Raw genomic sequence first — 20,645 nt, forward strand, 5'->3', positions numbered from 1 at the left:
AGATTAGTTTCTAATTAGTGTGTTAGGTTTTAGATTAGGTTTGTAATTACTGGTTCTGAAATCGGATAATTGTTTTGTCTAATTCTCCCCATGTTAATTGTATAGCTTAGTTCTCCTCACCTGATTAGTTTTCCCATGTCAAATGTTTTGTTTCGTTTTGATCCTTTATCTGGTTTAATTCTATTTTGTGATCTCCATTTTGATTGACTGTCAGTTCGACCCTGTGTTTATTTTGATTAGGGAATGCATGTTTATGACTTAGTTTAATTTTATTGGAGTCACTCGACATGTTCAGTCGAATTAGTGTAGTTTTGACATAGGGATTAGCATTTCTGCCTCTGTTTAGTGTAGTTAACAGTCGTTGTTGATTTGATAATCCAATAATTTGCTTATTAGCCTATTTTCTTTTGATCAGTTTCAATCAATCTTGTGTGTATTGTTTGTTTCAGTTTAATATGTTTTAGTACTTCTTTTGGTTAATCAGTGATTGCTGTTAACAATACTTCAGTATAATGCCCGGTTCAATTAGTTGTTAATTAGATGAATTTGGCCATAGCAGATGGATTCAATTAGGGTAGAAAGAGGACTAAAGTCATTTGGGACTATGATAGTAATTTCAGGAGGTTCAAAGAGTAGTTTAGGCATGGGAAAAGGGTACTTTTATCAGATTTGGTAATTTTTGAAGGGGGGTAAGGATAGAATAGGGATTGTAATAAGTATAGAACCTTCTAGGATGGACTATAGTGTAGGTTCTAATAAACTTAAGGTAGTTGCTTGTGTAACAAGTCAGAAAATAAAGGGTAAACACTGAAATTAGAATATGGACTAAGGGGTAAAAGGAAAATCTGAAATTGGACCTTAAGTTCACCTATAAATAGGCATTCATTTGCCTTGAGAAAAAAGGTTTTTCAGCCTAAAAGTTCCCCCCCAAAAGTACTCTCTCAATTTTCCAGATCTGAAACAGAAAATTCAAAAAAAAAAACTAAAAAAAATAATATAGAAAAGCATAACAGAAAACTCAAAAAAAGGGGTACTGTTCTATTGAATTTCAAGCTAAGTTCGAGATTTGGTGATTGAAGTGCATCCTCTAGCTTAGGGTTGATTGCTGACTTGTTTCTGAAGCTCCTGGGTCAATTTCGAAGGGTGTTTGGATTCGTTTAAGCCTGTTTTAGCATGTTTCAGTAGTTGTTGTTCACTTACTCTCATTTCTGGGTCAAATTAGTCCAAACCTATTTGCTGGTTGTTGATTCTGCTGTTGGAACTGCCTTTGCTGCTGTTAGCTACTGCTTAGCTGACTTACCTCTTCTTCATTTCTGTTCCAATTCCAGGTATATTCTCAGACTCAAGAGATATTGGAATCATATCGGCATGTATGAATACATTTGAAGTCGAATAATGAAGAACTACTTGCTCGCTGTTGTCTAGCTCAGCCTTTTGGTTTATTTGATATATTTAAGCAATGTTTGAAATGTATTAATTAGGACTTCATGGACTGCACTGGATTGTATGGACGTTTAATCTCCTAAACACATGTTAGATACGTAGTAGCAGTAGTTGAGATTTGAATAACTTGAGCATTTTTATCAGACTGTGAATTGTATTTGTGCAGTCAAGGTCCAGTCTTATTAGTGTGTTAAATGGAACATTGGTTAAGCATAGACTAAAATGATTCTCTACGTCGGTTTTAACCCAGCGTTTTGCCTTTCAAAAACAGCATGCCAATACAGTAGGTTTCGTGTTTATTTCTCAGTGAGCTTTAACTACGCTAGTCTAACCATTGGATTTTGCTAATTGTTTGTAAGGTCTCATTAGTTTAGCCCGATCTGATTACAAATTATCAGAATTGAGTTGATGTTGGTGAACTGAACAAATCTGGAGTTAAATTCTAATGTGTAGGATACCTGGCCCAGTTATTTCTTATATTAGGCCTGCGTTGAGGCCCAAGGCTAAATAGCCGACCCTGAAATGGTAGTTTTGGCCTTTCTTCTACTGGGCCAGATTTGAAGCAAATATATTAAGGACTCTTGTTCTTTCAAATCGTAGACTTAGTTTAGATATAAGCTTTGGGCCCGTTAATTAAAGCCCTTTAGAGACAATCCCTTAATAGAGAACCGTAGCCTCTTTTAGAAAGGCCTCAAATAAAAATGAGGCGCGCCGCGCCAAACAAGAATACGTGAATTGCATGGCCCTCTTTAAATACTTACATAAAATATTTTAGATCTCGGGACGTGCCGTTTAGCGAATTTCACGGCCTTCCCCAAAGATAATAACACGCTAGCTACTTTAGGCGCGTATTTTAAATAAATTTACCTTCCTAAATACGGGTGCACATTTATGTGACCCAAATCCAAATCTCAACGGACTCGAAATGTGTTGACAACCACGGGTGCACTGGTGCGACGTGGTTCAAGACGCATTTTCACGACGTTGCAATTCTTTTAAAAATGAAAAATATAAATAAAAGCGGTTTATTAATAAAGGGCACGTAGGTTAGAACATGTTTTAAAATCAGGTAAAAGCAAATACAACAGTAGAGCGACCGTGCTAGAACCACGGAACCCGGGAATGCCTAATACCTTCTCCCAGGGTTAACAGAATTCCTTACTCGGAGTTCTGGTTCGCAGACTGTTAACAGAGTCATAATTTCCTCGGATTGGGATTCAACCGGTGACTTGGGACACCATTAATCTCCCAAGTGGCGACTCTGAATGTTAATAATAAATCCCGTTCCGATTGTCACTTCAAATTGGAAATAACTCCCTTTATTATACCCTTCCAGGGTGTAGTAAGTAAAAAAGGAGGTGTGACAGGTACCACATGCCATGTTAGTGACGTGTATAAAGTATGTTAAAAGTGAGTAGTATTTTAAGTAGTTTGAGATAATTCTTAATTATATGGATAATTGGATAATTACTAATTTTTAGTGGAAGATTAACTATGTAATTAAGCATATTTGGATAAGAATTTATGGGCCTCAACGTGGCAGCTAGTCAAAACTCAAATTAATGACTCTTAAGTCATGTAATTTGGTGGCACAATTAGAGGACTTGTGGCCAAAGTCATCAAAAGTATGGGCCCACACCCACTAATACAAAAGACTTCTTGAACTTACAAAATGAAGATATTACATCTTCTAAGGCGACGAATGAACTTCAGCAAAGAAAAGTTATATAAGATCATGATCAAAATTCATAAAAGGATTCTTTAATATATAGAATAGTGATGCTTATATCCAATCTCCAAGTAACGAGCCTTCAGCAAAAGAATTTATCCGAGGGTATTCTACGAGACTTCTTAGAAAATTAGCAACGGAATTTTGCGGTTCTAAAGGAGTACGGTGCAATCTTTCTCAAAAATATCATACGAATTTTTCCCTACTTCGATCCGTCGTTACATGTCATCGCAATTGACGTGTGTTAGAAGAATTGTCAAGAGAATAGGCTCAGGTATGTTAAGACTATCCCTTCTTTCTTTTTGGCATGATCCATACGATATAAACGAAATGAGCAAATGCACAACTTCCATAAATGACTCTATTCATAGAAATACTAGAGATGCTTATGATCTTGATTTCCCATGTCTCCTATTATCTATCATCTGTTCATGGGTCACAGAAAATACATAAGTTGATAAAGTTTATTTCATGTTATTAATCAAAGGCATAATGGTCTTATGACGTTCTAAGAGATTTTGTTAACGTACTTCTCATGCATGCATTCACCCATAACCAGATAGCACTATACGCGTATATATATGTATTTATTATGTATATGGGATATGGGAAAAGGTTACGGAGTTATATACGCACCACCACCTGATCAACTGGTATATGTTGATGATTTTGCCCACAGTGGCTGAGATGATATGATGGGATGCCCTCAGAGGCTTGATAATGTTATGTACACTTATACCTATGCATGGATTGGCATTTATAGGCATATGCATGACCTTTTAAATATTAAATGATTCACAGAGCTATTTAGACTTACATGTCGAGTCTTTTACTCCATGTTTCTCTCATGTCTATGGTTTACTGATTTTCAATCCTTACATACTCGGTACATCATTTGTACTGATGTCCCTTTGCCTGAGGACGCTGCGTTTCATGCCCGTAGGTCCTGATAGACAGGATGAGAGTCCTCCAAGTAGGCTATCAGCTCAGCGGAAGGTGTTGGTGCGCTCCATTAGCTCCGGAGTTTCTTATTTGGTCAGTATGATTATGACAGGTATTGATTAGTATGGCGTGTCCCTATCCCAACTTTTATGACATTTATGTACTCTTAGAGGCTTGTAGGCATATGTCGTGTACGTGAAAGATTGTATGGCCTTGTCGGCCTATGGTCAGTGTGCAAGTGATCAATTTTGGTCTTATAGGCCAGTATGTCATATGTATAATGTAACGACCCAACTGGTCGTTTTGAGCAATTGCGTCTAGTTCGGCAGTTTGAGGTCACGAACAGCTTCATATTATGTGTATCGACTTGCCTGCGCAGTTCGAGCGTGAAACCAGAAAGCTTTTATGTGAAAATATGAAGAAAAAGAATTAGAAATTTCTAGAGTTAAAACTTGGTTTTTAGTTGACTTTGGTCAACATTTTTGGTAAAAGGACTCGGATTTGTGTTCCGACTATCCCGAAAGGTGCGCGGTAAAATATGGGGCTTTGGCGTATGCCCGTCCCTAGCCTTAGAAAATAATTTTTGAAGAAAATTGTTGTGCTGGTTTTTAAAGGAAATCAAGAAATGAATTAATGTTTGAACTCGTTGGTATCGGGCCCGTATTTTGGTTCCGGAGACCGGTACAAGTTTTTTATGATATATAAGTCCTATCTGTGAAATTTGGTGAGAACCGGAATTGATTTGACGTGATTCGGACGTTCGGTTGAAAAGTTAGAAAATCATGAGTTTTGAGGTTAAATTCATAGTTTTTGATGTTATTTTGATAATTTGATCACACGAGCAAGTCCGTATGATATTTTTAGACTTGCTTGCATGTTTTGTTTGGAGCTCCGAGGGCTTGGGTGAGTTTCGGATAGGTTTAGGCTATGTTGCACTTGTTTTTGGATGCTTCATCGTTGTTTTGTCAAGCAAAAATGATACCATATTGAGAAAATGAGATCCAAATTCAGTTTTTATTGAACCATTAGATCTGTATCGAAATTACGGAGCCATAGGAAAAAGAATCATCGAATTTGGACATCGTATGAGGAAGTTATGCTCATTTTCGTATCGGAAAAAATTGATGGTTTCTGGTGTGGTCGCAAATGCGAACTTCTCCATCGCAATTGTGATGCCCAGTTCGCAGATGCGGACATTTTGTCGCAAATGCGACCTTTTCCAGCCCTGCCTTGTTCGCAAATTGTGAGGGTTCGCAAATGCGACATCTGAGGCCTGTTAAGTGAGATTTTTGACGGGATTTTCACCCATTTTTCAACTTTCTCAAACCCTAAACCTCCATAGGCGATTTTCCAGAGACCCATACTTCTCCAAATCATTAGGAAGTGATCTCTAACTAATTTCTTTCATTCCTTACAACTTTTAACAAAATTTCAACCAAAAATCTAGAGTTTTCATGGTAAAAATTGGAATTTTTGGGTAGAGATTAGGATTTTTAATTTTTGGGGATTTAGACCTCGATTTGAGGTCGGATTCAATTGCATATTTGGGTTCGTGGGTGAATGGGTGTTCGGTTTTTGCAAATTTTATCGGGTTCTGAGGTGCGGGCACATGGAGTTGACTTTTGTTGACTTTTTGCAAACTGTATAAGAATCATAGTTTTGTTAATTGAAATTGTATTCTCTTGCATTATTTGATGTATTCAACTCGGTTTTGGATAGATTGAGCCGAGCGTTGATGAATTGGTAAAGGAAAATCTAAATTGAGTATTGAATTGGCCGAATTGAGGTAAGTATGTGCCTAACTTCGTGTTTGGGACTTTTCCTTAGGATTTGAGTCTTCTATGTTGATTGTAGTCCGTGTACGCGAGGTGACGAGTGCGTGTTCGGACTTATTTGTGGAAAGTTGGCCTTTTAGAGTTCTTAGGTCCTTGTATTCACTAAGTATGAAGTTGTTCTTTATATGGTTGAGCTTCCATTTACTAGTTTCACCTCTACATGCTTTAATTGGAATTAATTGCTTTATGATTCATTCGTATTGCCTGTTTGACTCTTGTTTTGCTTAATTGAAGATTTTTACCTCTTCTATCGTCATGCTATCTTTCATAACTGCTTGTCTTTATTGGAAACCATTATTATCTCTCCTGTAATTGTTTAGTCTTAATTGAGGTTATGATTATCTTCCCGATACTCATCCTTAATTGACATTGTTGTATATTCTTCGTAATCTGCCCAACCTTAAAAGAAGTTTAGGTATCCTATATTTAGTTGACATTTTCTTATTTGTAATTATTTGATTCGTGTTAGCTTCCTTGTTGTTGAACTACATATTGTGGGATCGTTGCTTCACATTATTTTCTCCCTTGTTGAGCTGTTCTTATTACGCTTAGTATTCTCTATAGTGGTTATTCCTTGTGAGCTAGTTTTACCGTCTCCTTGTTATCAAAAGTTCTCGAGTTGATTTACTTGTCGTGTTCTTGTATATATTGTCATTGTTGTTGTGGTACTTGTTGTGGTGGTGCACGAGGTTTCTGCTGTGCGGTTGTTGATATTGTGACGTACGAGGTTTCTGCCGTGCGGTTGTTGATATTGTGATTTCGCTCGCTCTTCTATGTCATTATTATGGTATTTCCACAGTTACTTGCTGTTTTTCTTCACTTACTATGACTGTTGTATTGTTAGCCATAATGTGTAGTCTTTATATGTATACATCATAATCCGTTGTTCCTATGCTTATATTTGTACAGTTTATTTGACTGGTAGGTGTCTTGACTATTCCTCGTCACTTCTCCATCGAGGTTAGTCTTTATACTTACTGGGCAGCGCTGTGGTGTGCTCATGCTACTCTTCTGCATATTTTTATTGTGCAGATCCAGGTGTCGATCGTTAGTAGCTGTGCGGACCATTGCTGAGGAGACTTAAGGTTAACCTGCTGTTGCGTTCTTGGGAGGCACCTTCTTACTCGTATTCAACTATTTTCACTCCTTTCCAAACAGTTTATATAGAAGTCGCAGCTAACTCTGTAGAGCTTATGACTGGTACTACCGGGTTTTGGGAATATGCTCATTGTATAAAGGATTCATTCCAGAAAAATTTTAAGATGTTATTTATTATTATTGTTCTTCTATAAATATTAAGCTTACCTAGTCCTTAAGACTAGGTGCCGTCACGAAACCCAACGGAGGGGAAATAGGGTCGTGACAGGTTGGTATCAGACTCAAGGTTTATAGGTTCTATGAGTCATAAGCAGGTTTAGTAGACTGTTGCGGATCGGTACGGAGACGTCTGTACTTATTTTCGAGAGGCTACAGAACTATTAGGATAATCTCACATTCTTAATTCCTTACCGTGCGATATTGATTCAGCTCGAAGCATATAACTTATGTTGCTTTACATCCACTCATATGTAATATTACGCTCTCGGTGTCCGCTATGCGCCAGTGGTTCGTGATGCTACAGACAGGCTACGAGGGAGTCAAGGATGCTCAGACATTTTCTCAACGTGTCGTCCAGACTGGAGATACAGAGGTATTGAGAGACTATTCAGTTGTTTATATGGAGGCGCAGCGGAAGCGTGGTGGGTGTTGATTGAGGATAGTTAGCGGTATTGGAGTACCTTGTGATTTGTGTTGTACGAGCTATGAAGGTTAGCTCTGCGGATCATCAGACGTCGTTTTCTATGGCTTCGCGCCAAGTGAAGGAGTCCATCAGCGGCATTCGGATTGCATAGTCAGACTTACCTCAGTTTTGGCCTGAGGTATATGTATAAGTGGTATTGGTAGGTTTCCGGAATTTGTATATGACTAAGGTCTGAGATCTTGCACGGGACGATGATGGGAATTTGATTGGGATTATTGCATGTCGATCGTTAGTAACTGTGCGGACCATTGTTGAGGAGACTCAAGGTAAACCCGCTGCTGCTTTCGCAGGCTTCGGAGTCACCTTCTTACTCGTATTCAACTGTTTTCACTCCTTTCCAAATAGTTTATATAGAAGTGGCAGCTAACTCTGTAGAGCTTATGACTTGTACTACCGAGTTTTGGGAATATGCTCATTGTATAAAGGATTCATTCCAGAAAAATTTTAAGATGTTATTTATTATTGTTGTTCTTCTGTAAAATTAGGCTTACCTAGTCCATAAGACTAGGTGCCGTCACGAAACCCAACGGAGGGGAAATTGGATCGTGACATATAATGTATTCCCTCATGATTTATTTCGCTTCATTTACCTATGATAGAATGATACGAAAGATACATTACGTTGGTACTCAGTTGAGTAAGGTACCGGGTGCCCGTCGCGGCCCATTGGTTTGGGTCGTGACAAATTGTAAGTACGATGTATCTATTTAGTGCTAATTTAATTTGATTTCGTTAATTTGTGATAGATTAGTGCATTGGGTAAGTTAACCAATCAAGTGAAGCAGAATACTTTACTGGCCCCGCATGATAGTTATTAACCTCATAAAATCTTTGGACGAATTTTGATACATATCAACAACTTTATGTAAAAAGATAGTATTGATAACTTAAATATAAATTTCATACGACGTAAGTATAAATTTTAAATATAACTTACATTCAATTATACTACAACTTTACTACAATTTCGTAAGTATATTGTATGTCATGTCTTCTTCTTTTTCTTCTTCTTCTTCTTCTTCTTCTTCGAGTTTTAATCTGAAATTCAGCCAAAACCAAGTTTAATCTTCACCAAACACCCTCAAAATTGAGTTATAAACTCCAAATAATATTTCCAATTATTTGCAACAACACCCTATCCAAACAAATAATAGTTTTTGAAAATCCAAATTTGAATTCAAAGCTTTATGATAGATTAGTGTTCGAATCTCCAATTCCTACGACATTCTTACTAGGTGCTGAATTCATTTCTTGAAAAAGACTATCAAACTGCAGGATAATCTGATTTTCAAGAGAGCACAATACAAACCGAAGTGTCACAAGGCTGAATTCAATAACATTCTTGTACTGTTTAAGTTCCATACTTAGTGGGTAGCCATGTAAAAGAGAAAAGGGCAAACCAGTGACAAACTGGAGGTTATTTCAATAGGTTGATTGGCAGAAGACAACTTTTAGGCTTACCTTATTGAGAGAGAAAGACGGTCAGTGAGAGTGATGAAAAAGAAAGAAAAATTGATGAGAGAGGCGGCAGTGAGGAAAGAAGAGAGGAAAAAAAAAGAAAGAAAATGATGTAACTAAATCCCCTAATTTAACGCACTAATAATGGATTGTATATAATTTGTAAGTAATCCTTGTTTAGGGGGGTTAATATACAAAACTAGGACAATTTTGATAAATAAGTTTCAAATATTGTATAGGAAGAAAAAAATCTCAAATTTTAATAGCCTATATACTCAAACCTGAAATTATACGCCTTCCTCTTTATTTATTAGTATTGAGTATTGACTGGACATAAAATTTAATAAAAGAATAATGAATATGACACATGAGCTAATTATATTGCTTTATGGAAAGTACCACTAGAATATTGTGGCCTTTAACATGCTATCTCATTAAAAATAAGGGAAATAATTTAAGTTATCAAATTTTCAAGTATAAATTTTAAATGAATCAAGAAAGGAAGAGATCACATAAAATGAAACAATGCGGGTTTGATTCACAACAGCCGGAAAAGAGAAAAAAACAGAGTGTTTGTCTAACCAAATAATTAAAGAATTAAAGCTGACATTTACAACCTCGGGGGTGTAGCTCATATGGTAGAGCGCTCGCTTCGCATGCGAGAGGCACGGGGTTCGATTCCCCGCACCTCCAATTATTTTTGGTTTGGGCCCCGCCCTTTCAATTTCAATAACAACCTCTCGTTCCTAATCTCCAGCTTCAGCACATATAGTGAGCCTCGACAAACAATCCCAAACAGAAAAATCAAATCCCACATGACTCTCTGCTTGTTTTCTCCTTCCTTTCCCCGTTTCTCTTTCCCTTCCCACCGTTTCCCAAATTTCCCTTCTGCCGCCTATTTCTCCAAAAATATTACTTTTTCTTACTATTGTTCCTCCAAGACCTTTAACTTCAAGCACAGAGCTTCATTGAGTGAGGCTGAGGGTGAAAACAAGGTGCAGTCCGAGTTGTTAAATGATGAATTGATTAGTCGAATTTCTGCTGCCAAAGATGCAAGTGAGGTGTTGGAAATAATATCCCAAAAGACTGGGGAAAATGGTGGTGTTATTAGCGCTTCTGATTGCTGTTTGATTATCTCCGCCGCACTTGATCGTAATAATGCTGACTTGGCACTCTCTGTCTTTGACGCTATGCGTTCCACCTTTGATCCTGGTACATTTCCATTTCCCTCCATATCTTTCTTTCTTTCTTGTCTGTCTTAAGTAATCAATTGCAATGTGAACCAAGAAAAGGTACTACTTATCTCTCATACTTTGACCAAGCACGAATTTTAAGAAAGAGATGAGGAGAATGCTTTTATGGTTCTTCCCCAAGACTTGAGGAGATATAATTGAATGCAAAACCACACAAATATTTTGAATAATGCAAAGTCTAGAAAACTTGAGGAGATATAGGATTGAATGCAGAGCTACACAAAAGTTTTGAATGATGCTAAGGTTTTCTTGTTGTTTGTGACATCTAAATAAGTGGGACAAGTTTGCTTTAGCGTGGCTGGGAATTTGTTCATTGTTTCCATCTGAAGTTGGAACTTAGTTGATGTATGTTATGCAAAGTGACCAAATGGCTGTTTAAACATCCATATTGAAGGCAAATAGTTATTCTTAAAGAAGTGATTCCATGGCCTTTCACAATACTTGCTCATTTAAAAACGCCTACTATGATTATAGCTTTATGGTATCATAGGGAAAAAAGCAACTTTTGTGTTAATCAATGACTTGTAAATTTGATACAAATATTCTCAAAATCATTAAAAGAGACTCCATCCGTTTCGAGTTGTTTGATAGCATTCAGTTTATATATAACTTTCTCAACTTTCAAGACTTTATGTTCATTAAATTATTTGAATTTTAAACTATAATGTGAATTTTCTTCAGCAAACTAATTTTTCAAAATATTATTTTAATAGTTTGTTCCACTATCAGTGATATAATAAACAAGCAAATAAACATCTTAAACTTCATCTTCATCAAAACATCTTAAAATTCATGTCCCTTCATTACCGTCATATAATGGAGAGAGTATGAACTATACATCGTTCCATCTTCCCCAATACGGGTGCATCACTGCTGAGAGTAAGCTCCTTAGATAATATAGTTAAGCTTTCAGATATGAGGAATTTGAGATGAGTAAAAGATGTGAAACCTGTCATCACAAGTTTTTTATCATATGCAGTACCTCTCTCACTATGATTCTATTGTATCTTGTGGCAAGTTTTCATTGATATCCCCAATATTGATGCACTTGAATTGCCCATATTTAAGGGACAACTGTTTCAGAAAGAGGCCCATCCTACGATAGATGGAGGTGGTCAAGGCCAGATGTTACGACATATACCTTGTTAGTTCGAGGACTAGCAACATCACTGAGGGTTTCAGATGCCCTTAAAATCATCGCCACTGTTTGTCGAGTGGGCATTTCTCCTAGTGAAGAGGTTATTAATTTCTTCATCACACCAACTTGCTTTTGTATTACTCTGCTCTAAGTATCTCAATGTGTTAGAGTTGTACATTTTGGACATGATAGACAGTTGATCATCTCTCTCTATGAGCATGCAATGCCAGTATGAAGGATTTACTGTGGTAGATTAAATGTAATTTGAATCAGTAATGTCTTTACTTTCAGACCTTATAAACCACTTTGGAATATGGGATGAGCAAAAATGCAAGGAATGGACTATGTATTTATAAGTTTATTCATAGGTAAAACATGCTATACAAGAATAGCATGGATCACGTAACTTTTGGCTCTACCCTATACAGTATAACTATACGAATCATCAATTTATCTTGTTAGCTTTGTTTACTTAGTCAAGGTATGAGTTTTGAATCTATAATTTGTGTCTAAGTTGCTCCGACATGGGTGCGGGTGTCCGACATGGGTGCGGATCTAGAGGTTAGATCCTTCGTGACGTAAATTCTAAGATTCAGGGATACGGATCCTAGTACGGATACGGGTGCGAGGATCCGACTAAAAATAATTCAAAAAATATAAAAATATATCTAAATTATGAGAAATTTTGTGGAATACTTATATATAGCTTGTAAAATATGGATTTCTTTTTTATTCTCAAGTTGTAGATAAGTAAAGGATTGATTTCCTAGATAAGGTATGCTATTTTCTTCAAATTTATCCTAGTGTTGGTTCTGATTTCAGGAATCAATTTGTATCTCGTCTCAAATTTTTCCGTCCGTCGCGGTCAAAGTACCCAAAATTGTTTGACCAGATCCGACGGATCCCATACCCATACCCATACTAGTGTCGTGTCGATACGGGTACGTCACCTAAACTGCCATGTCGGAGCAACTTAGATTTGTGTTACTTTATTTGTTGTTGTGGTATATTAACAGCAAACTAGCGCATATCTTCCCTGAAAAAAATGATAGGACAACTGGTTGTACAATAGTCAATTAAAAGAGTTGATCTGAAGTCTTATATGTTTAGCTCATTCTTATATTTTCAGCCACTTGTCTTTCAAAGTGCAATCTTTTTTTATCCTTTATGTTCTGCGGTGTGATGCCAATGCAGTCAGAGTAAATTCAAGCCCATTTATATTAATAAAAGTTTCCACTGGAAATCCTAGCACGTAATATCTCAAATATAGGATATATTCCAAAGAGCTTTTGTGACCGATTTTTGTCTGAAAATTTGGACATTCTTCTCCCAATAGGGAAAAGAAACTTGCTGTCATCTCACAGATATTACTCAGAATCTGGTATTGGTAACTTTGTCATTGTCATTCATATATCGAAAAGTGCGAATGTATAAGAAGACTCATGAAAAATCTTTTTAGAATTAATTTGAGTCTGGGTTCTTCTTACTCAGCCTTTATTGTTATTTGATTATTCATAAAGTAATATGCAACTTTGGTGTCTGGCAGGTTCTCTTCGGCAACATTGTGCGTTGTCCAAGTTGCATGATTGCTGTTACTGTTGCTCAGCCACAAGATGGTATCCAGGTATGCGCAAAACTACTTAAGATTGTGTCAGTCTTTTTACGATAAAATGTTGTTAGCGGTAATAAGAGCTGCTTGGGTCCAACCAGCCAGTTCCACAGAGGATCGAGTTGGCTTGCTGGCTGTATTTATTTACCCGTTTGTGGCCAAGATAAAAAAAATATGATGTCTTGAGCAGTGTTAGCAAAGGTGAAAAGTGCAGAAAAGCTCTAAGGTTTGTTGGGGCTTTAAGCGCAAATAAAACGTGGGCTTTAATGAAGAAATGCGCAAATAGAGAAACATTACAAATATGTATGTGTAGTCCAAAAATAATATCTATTAGCATAGATACCAAATATATGGACAAAGAAATTTGAAGAGAAGTTACAATAAAGTGGAATATCAATTGTTTAATGTCGCTTTTTAAGGATTACGCTTAGTAGCAAGGAAAAGTATGCCTTAGAGCCTTAATGACAAAAGCGGTCGATAAGCGAGGCAAAGCGCACAACATGTTTTGAGCCTCACTTAGGGCTTAAGTGCGTTTTAACCGCCCCTTTGATAACACTGGTCTTGAGGTGGCTTAAGAAAAAGCAATTTAAGTAGTCTGTGTTTTATTGTGATGATGAATAGTTTGTCATTGTTATTGAGAACAGATGCTCCTCTCACATGCAATATATACTAGGCATTGCTCATCAACCCGGTCAACTACTGTGGATTATGTATAAAGAAAGACATTCCATCAGTCTTATGGAATATAAACCACCTTAACATAATCATTACGATAGCCAAACTTCAATTTGCTCCTTGTACTTTAACTTCAATGTGCTTCTTGTACTTTATTTCTACTACATGACGTAAGAAACCCACTTCTGCAGGTTGTATCCTGTTCAAAATGCCGCTACCAGTATGAGCTCGTTTCGGGAAACATAATTAGTATAGAGTCCGAAGAAATTAGGTTGGTTTTCTTTAGCTACTGTCTGATCCAGTTGTCTTTTGATTGAAGTGGTTGTACTTTGTTAATCCTCGAAAGGAGTCTCTGTAGCATTTATTTCAGACAACTTACAAATAAATCACCCAAAAAAAAAAAAAATCAAGCAATACTCAGACAACTGTCATGATTGTTTTTACACTCTTTTTTTTTTTCAATCAAGATCAGATGCTAATTTTTTGTTTTTCAATGCATCGGTCAAACATATTATTACTACTTTTCTCTGTTCCAATGTTTGTCATGAGAAGTCTGTTAGTGTAAGGTGTTGATCCTGGGACATTCACTTTTTCTAAGGTTCTCCTCCTGCCGAACGCAGCGTGGAAATTCCTGCATGGAGAAGGGGACTAAGATTCCTGCCAATGAAGCAAAACATTCCAGCTGCTGTTCATTCTATTGTGGTACATTTCTTTTAAAAGCTTGTATATCAGTAGTATTTTCTAGTTTTCCACCTTCACCTGGATCTTTTCTACTTTTTTCCTGTAGTGGAGTCTTGCTCCTATTATTTTGGGACAATCGCTGCCGACCAATATTTTCATATTTTTTAGAAGAGGCTTCTTCAAATCAATTCTAGCACTTTTTGTAGGTGGAGACCCCATCAGGAATGGCACGAACACACAGATTTGCTACTGAAACAGTTGACCTTCCTGCACAACAAGGTGAGAGAGTGACCATTGCTGTAGCAGCACCAGCAAATGTTTACCGAGAGGTGGGTCCGCTAAAGTTTAATCCTAAACCTCCAAACGTCTACCCAGGAGAACCTTTGTGCTTGACTAACCATAGAGATGGCCGTGAATCACCCTTACTAAGAGCACCCATAAAAGATAGAGGCCCATCTTTATTGAACCCTTCTATCCTCGTTCCTCTCCTTGCTGTATTTGCCACTGGAGATGCTGCCTCTGGAATGATAGATCCCAACTTGCCTCAGATGATAACGGTCGCTGCAGTTTCCTCGATCACTCTTGGGGCCACGTTAAACAGCCTGGTTTTCCCCCTATTCAGCAAGGTATGCTCCTTTTTGTTTTCCCTTTTAACTTCATTGTTGAAGGATGATGTCCAAAATCTGTATTCACAAGCTTATTTAAGATTTCGACAAACATACTCCTGGGGTTCCCCAACCCACACGCAAAGGAAAAAGGAGACAGCAGAAACTTATTTTTCTCTACTTGTTGGTGATAGCTTCCTCAGAGATTAGTTGATACCATTGCAATCAGGCAGCAACTCTTATCTCAGTATGATGTGCTCCAATCACGGATAAAGGAGTTGAAAGGATCTGCTGAGAATGAGGTATACTACTCCAGTGCAACTTTGTTAAATCACTTGTTCTCTGGTAGCATTAACGTCCAACAAGCTCTCAATGAAGTCCTTGCAGGTGCCTGAAAAGATAAAAGGCAGCTGAAATAAAAAAGAAAGAATAAGAACTGCGATATGTTTGCTTAAGTTGCCTTGTCTCACGCCTGCATACTTGGGTTGACAGCCAAATGCTTTCTTATTTCCTTTGTCCATTGATGACTAGAACTTTCCAAATAGTAACTAGGGACTAGGGCTAATCTACTTGAAAAGTCATTTTGGCTAAATCTACAAAGAAAAAACTGTGCACCCACTGCCACAAAGGAATAGCTGGTGCAGTGTAGAAGATTCTTAGTGTCAATTCATAAAGAAATTTTGTCAGTTCAAATGGTTTCAACTACATTCCATTTCTTTAAAGATTTGTTTCCTGAAAGATGATTCCTCCGTCTCTGGCCCTTGGCATAGATTAGACACTTAAATGAAGATAGTAATGAATAACACTTACATGGTTCGAGTTCAACAGCTGTTTTGATGGGACGAAAGCATTTCTATTATTGATGCTCCTGTGTTCTTTTAAAAATTGTTTAAAGCCTTTCGATTTTATACTTGCATTTTAAATGCTAGTTCAAAAGTAGGCAAACAAGTTCTATAGTGATTACCTCAAGGGAATTTTTCTAAATGCTTTTCTAGGCAAAAGCAATTGCTTAAAGATTTCCACTCGTTAGTTGGATATTCCTCATTGTCATAACCTCATTCCTTTGTATCTCTCTTACACATAAAAAACCTAGTCTTGTTCTCGTGAATGAATTACCTTGTTCTCTGCTATTGTTCCATTGCCCTGGCAACGATTGTCGAGAGAACTTTGTGACCTGCATCTGCCTCTGGTTATACATATATGGTTCTATTTCTTTTGTAGAAAATTTTAAATGGCAGTTAGCTTTGTACTTAAAACAGAATTTGTAGCTGTTTTAGAAAAAGTAGGAAGCAGCATAATGTTACCATTGAATTGTGCGAATACGGTTGATATTTTTATTCTTGAAGTCCTCTCATTTTTCTGTCAAAATTCTCATGCACCAGAATTCATGCTTGTGGAACATATGCATGTCATTAAATATTATTTTGTCTCACTCATTAATTACTATTGAGTTCGCTATCATCTTCCATTGAGTATAAAACATGGTCTGCATAAAAAGGCAGTATTTATTTTTTGTATGAGTTCATCTTTAAACAAGTTCAATGACATAGATTTGCATCATTAGTTGATTTCTAGAAGTACTCCGGGATCAATCCCTCATATGATTTATTGCCTTGGTCATGTGTTTTGAAGTGAAGTTTGTTTACGCATTTTGTAGGTGTGGATTTTGGCTCGCATGTGCCAACTGGAAAACAAAATCTATGCTGTTGGAGAACCTTCTTATCGGTAAAGCCTCTTAAATCTCTTATGCCTTTTCTGTTTTTATTATTAACTTATGTTTAGACTAAAATATTGTCGGAAATATCCTCTCTACCTTCACAAGGTAGGGGTTAAGATTTGCGTACCCACTATCCTCCCAGACCCCACTTGTGGGAGATCATACTGAGTTTGTTGTTGTTGTATAGACTAAAATGTGTATGCTTCTTTGTCACTCATTACAAGGATTTCTCTATGATTTAAGGGCCCGGAAAAGTAGGGTGAAAAGGGTGCGTGAAAGCTTGGAAAGCTCCCTAAGGAGAAGGATCGAGCTGATTGAAAGCTATGCAAGAGTGAGTTATCTTTCCAGAAATGCTCAGTTGGATCGGTGAAACTCAAATACCATTTAACATGAGTTCCGGATTGAATAACATGCCTTGTGTATTGCAGATTTCGTCCATCATAGAAATTGAAGTAGAGATGGATTCAGATGTTCTTGCTGCTGAAGCAGCAGGCAATGCGGTAAGGATCATTTTGCTAGAATTTCAGCATTCCTTATTATCTTAATCACATGTGAAGACTATGACGAGGTAGTTATACATACGATTCTTTTTCTCTGGTTATCACTGTTTGAGATGGGAAATGGAACAAAGAATATAATCACCAGCCAAAATGTAGTCGCTATTAGTGGTGGGATCTATTCTTACCTAGCTTTCGTAGTTCAAGCATTGCTCTGTGAAGGTGCAATTTTAGCATTCTACTGGACCTGTTTCATCTTCTTTACTTTATGCAGGAAAATATTGCTGAACAAATACAACAAATAATGGAGCTTGAGAATCTTGAGGAAGTACGTATTGTTTACTTTGAAGTACTGTGTTTATTATAATTGCCAGTGTAATGCTGTAGGTTATGTTTAAACACCATCTAGTCTTGGCATTGATACTGTAATTCGTCCATTATTGCAGAAATGGAAAATCCAAGCAGAGGCAAACGATGAGGCCGAAAGGCTTCTCAGTTCTGAACCCATAACTACAGAAACGGTTTCAGAAAGATGATAACTACTGTGCATAATTGTACCAAGAGTAAATATCCAACCTTAGTGGTTCATTTCATTGTATTTGGCAATTTGTTAGGGACGTATGCTGGATCAAACAGATGTTCATTTCTGGGTTTCATACGTTATCATTACCAGAGGCTTTCATAAGTTTCACGAGAAGCTAGCCAGAGATTCTGAAATTTTCAATTAGGAATGGTCGTAAAGGGAAGAGAACTTGCATCACAAGGGATTCTCAGAACTCAGAAGTGATCCATACTTTACGTCTCATTTATCTTTCTTTTGTTGATCTGTAAAGATATTGTTTATTGGGGAAAAAACAGAAGATGCATCATGTAGACTCTTTGGCGATTATTTGTGTAATTCTTGAACTTCTCTTGCAAATAATCTTTTGAAGTTGGTACTTGTTTAGTTTATCCAAGCAAAATTCTTAGAAAAATGTTTACAAGTTCAAAAAATTTGAAGTTGTGATATATATGTATATTTCAAGTGAAGTTGGTTCAAATCCGCGACTTCTTCCTACAAACCTTCACCTTTCACCGATCTTTCTTTAAAAATATTTATTGCAACGTAATTATGATTTTTCTTTAAATTTTTTCATGGTTCTCTCTTTTAACGTATTATATCAGTAAAAATGGTATGGGCTAGCTAGTTTCCGGACTGGTCATTGAAAAATAGCCAGCGTTTGTAAAGTCATTGAAAATAGCCATTATTTTGCTGTAACACGTAAAGTTCCAGCATAATATATTGGAGATTGGTGCACCTGTGTATGAACTTCCAACATATTATGCTAAAATTCCAACACGCAGAAAGTTCCAGCATAATATACTAGAGATTGAAGCATTTGTGTATGAACTTCCAGCATATTATGCTGGACCGGTATATTATATTGGAACTCTAGTATATTATGTTGGAAATCCAGCATATTATAATGGAGTTCCAATATACTTATGCTGGAACTCCAGTATAATATACTGAAGTTCCAATATATATACTGGAATTCAAGTATATTATGCTGGAGTATATTCCGATTTTGAACAGAGTTTTGGTTCAGATTTATCTTTACATGAAAAGCGGCTAAATTTCGATTACTTTTGAAACTGTGGCTATTTTTTAATGACCACTTGTAAATCTGGCTATTTTTAAATTTCTCCCGTTTGTAAAAATAGCACGGGCTAGCCAGTTTTCGGACTAGTCATTAAAATATAGCCAGTGTCTGCAAAGTCATTAAAAAATAGCAACTATTTTGCTGCAACACCGAAAGTTCCAGCATAATATACTGGAGATTAGTGCACCTGTGTATGAACTTCCAGCATATTATGATGAAACTCCAATACGCAGAAAGTTCCAGCATAATATACTGGAGATTGAAGTACTTGTGTGTGAACTTCCAGCATATTATGCTAGACCGATATATTATACTAGAACTCCAGTATATATATGTTGGAAGTCCAGTATATTATATTGGAGTTCCAGCATACTTATGCTTCCAGTATATTATACTGGAATTCTAGTATTTTATATTGGAGTATATTACGAATTTTGAACATTGTTTTCGTTCAGATTTATCTTTACATGAAAAGTGGCTAAATATAAATTACTTTTGAAAATGTGGCTATTTTTGAATAACCACTTGTAAATCTAGCTATTTTTGAATTTCTCCCTTCATAAAAATAGCACGGGCTAGCCAGTTTTCAAATTAGTCATTCAAAAATAGCTAGCGTTTGTAAAGTCATTTAAAAATAGCCACTATTTTGCTGGAACACGGAAAGTTCCAGCATAATACACTGGAGATCGGTGCACCTGTGTATGAACTTCCAGCATATTATGCTCGAACTCCAACACGCGGAAAGTTCCAGCATAATATACTCTCTAGATTGCAGCACCTGTATATGAACTTCCAGCATATTATGCTGGTCAGGAATATTATATTGGAACTCCAGTATATTATGCTGGAAGTCCAGTATATTATACTAGAACTCCAGTATATTATGCTAGAGTATTTTTTGCATTTTGAACAATGTTTTTGTTCAAATTTATCTTCACATGAAAAGTGGCTAAATTTGGGTTACTTTTGAAATTGTGGCTATTTTTTAATGACCACCTGTAAACTCTTGCTATTTTTGAAAGTCTCCCTTCATAAAAATAGCACGGGCTAACCAGTTTTCGGACTGGTCATTCAGAAATAGCCAGCGTTGCAACGTCATTGAAAACTAGCCACTATTTTGCTACAACACGAAAAGTTCCAGCATAATATACTGGAGACCGGTGCACATGTGTATGAACTTCCAGCTTATTATGCTGGAATTCCAACACGCGAAAAGTTCCAGATATATAGCTAAACCGTCTAACTCCTCGGCAACGGAGCCAAAAATTAATCGGGTCCGAGCCTACGCTACTATTAAGTAGAGAGGATGGTCGATGCAGTTTTAATCCAACTAGGTCGGGATCGAATCCACAGGGAGTTAATAATTGAAATTAGATTTATATCTAAGCTAAATGCGGGCTTTGAATCTAATTACACTTCCACAAGTTTTTGGTTTGTTTTCTACTTCTACTTCTATTCTATAACATGTAATATTTGAAACTAAGTACAATATTTTTGTTGTTGATTTTCAAGGGTTTAAAGGGACTAGGGTAGTGACTTCTACCTAGGTGGATCGTAATATAGCTATCACACCCGGGTACTCACTCTATACCTCTCGGTAGTTTGAGTGATTTTGCCCA

At 36.8% G+C, this 20,645-nt stretch overlaps 1 protein-coding gene and 1 non-coding gene across 2 annotated transcripts; both read left to right on the top strand.

Annotated features, from left to right (window-relative positions):
- The first annotated feature begins 9,828 nt into the window (after positions 1–9,828).
- Positions 9,829–9,901, top strand: TRNAA-CGC. Its single transcript has one exon. It is a non-coding gene; the product is annotated as a tRNA-Ala (tRNA).
- Positions 9,902–9,975: 74 nt separating this feature from the next.
- LOC109237621 lies at positions 9,976–18,334 on the top strand. The gene is made up of 12 exons (XM_019403945.1): positions 9,976–10,420; positions 11,530–11,699; positions 13,146–13,223; positions 14,075–14,154; positions 14,504–14,585; positions 14,771–15,190; positions 15,364–15,471; positions 16,827–16,894; positions 17,130–17,217; positions 17,315–17,386; positions 17,658–17,711; positions 17,830–18,334. Exons 1-12 carry the CDS (start codon positions 10,024–10,026, stop codon positions 17,917–17,919), a joined length of 1,707 nt encoding a protein of 568 aa, XP_019259490.1. The 5' UTR covers positions 9,976–10,023; the 3' UTR covers positions 17,920–18,334.
- The last annotated feature ends 2,311 nt before the right edge of the window (positions 18,335–20,645 follow it).

This window comes from Nicotiana attenuata, unplaced genomic scaffold (assembly GCF_001879085.1).
Source record: "Nicotiana attenuata strain UT unplaced genomic scaffold, NIATTr2, whole genome shotgun sequence".
Lineage (NCBI taxonomy): Eukaryota > Viridiplantae > Streptophyta > Magnoliopsida > Solanales > Solanaceae > Nicotiana > Nicotiana attenuata.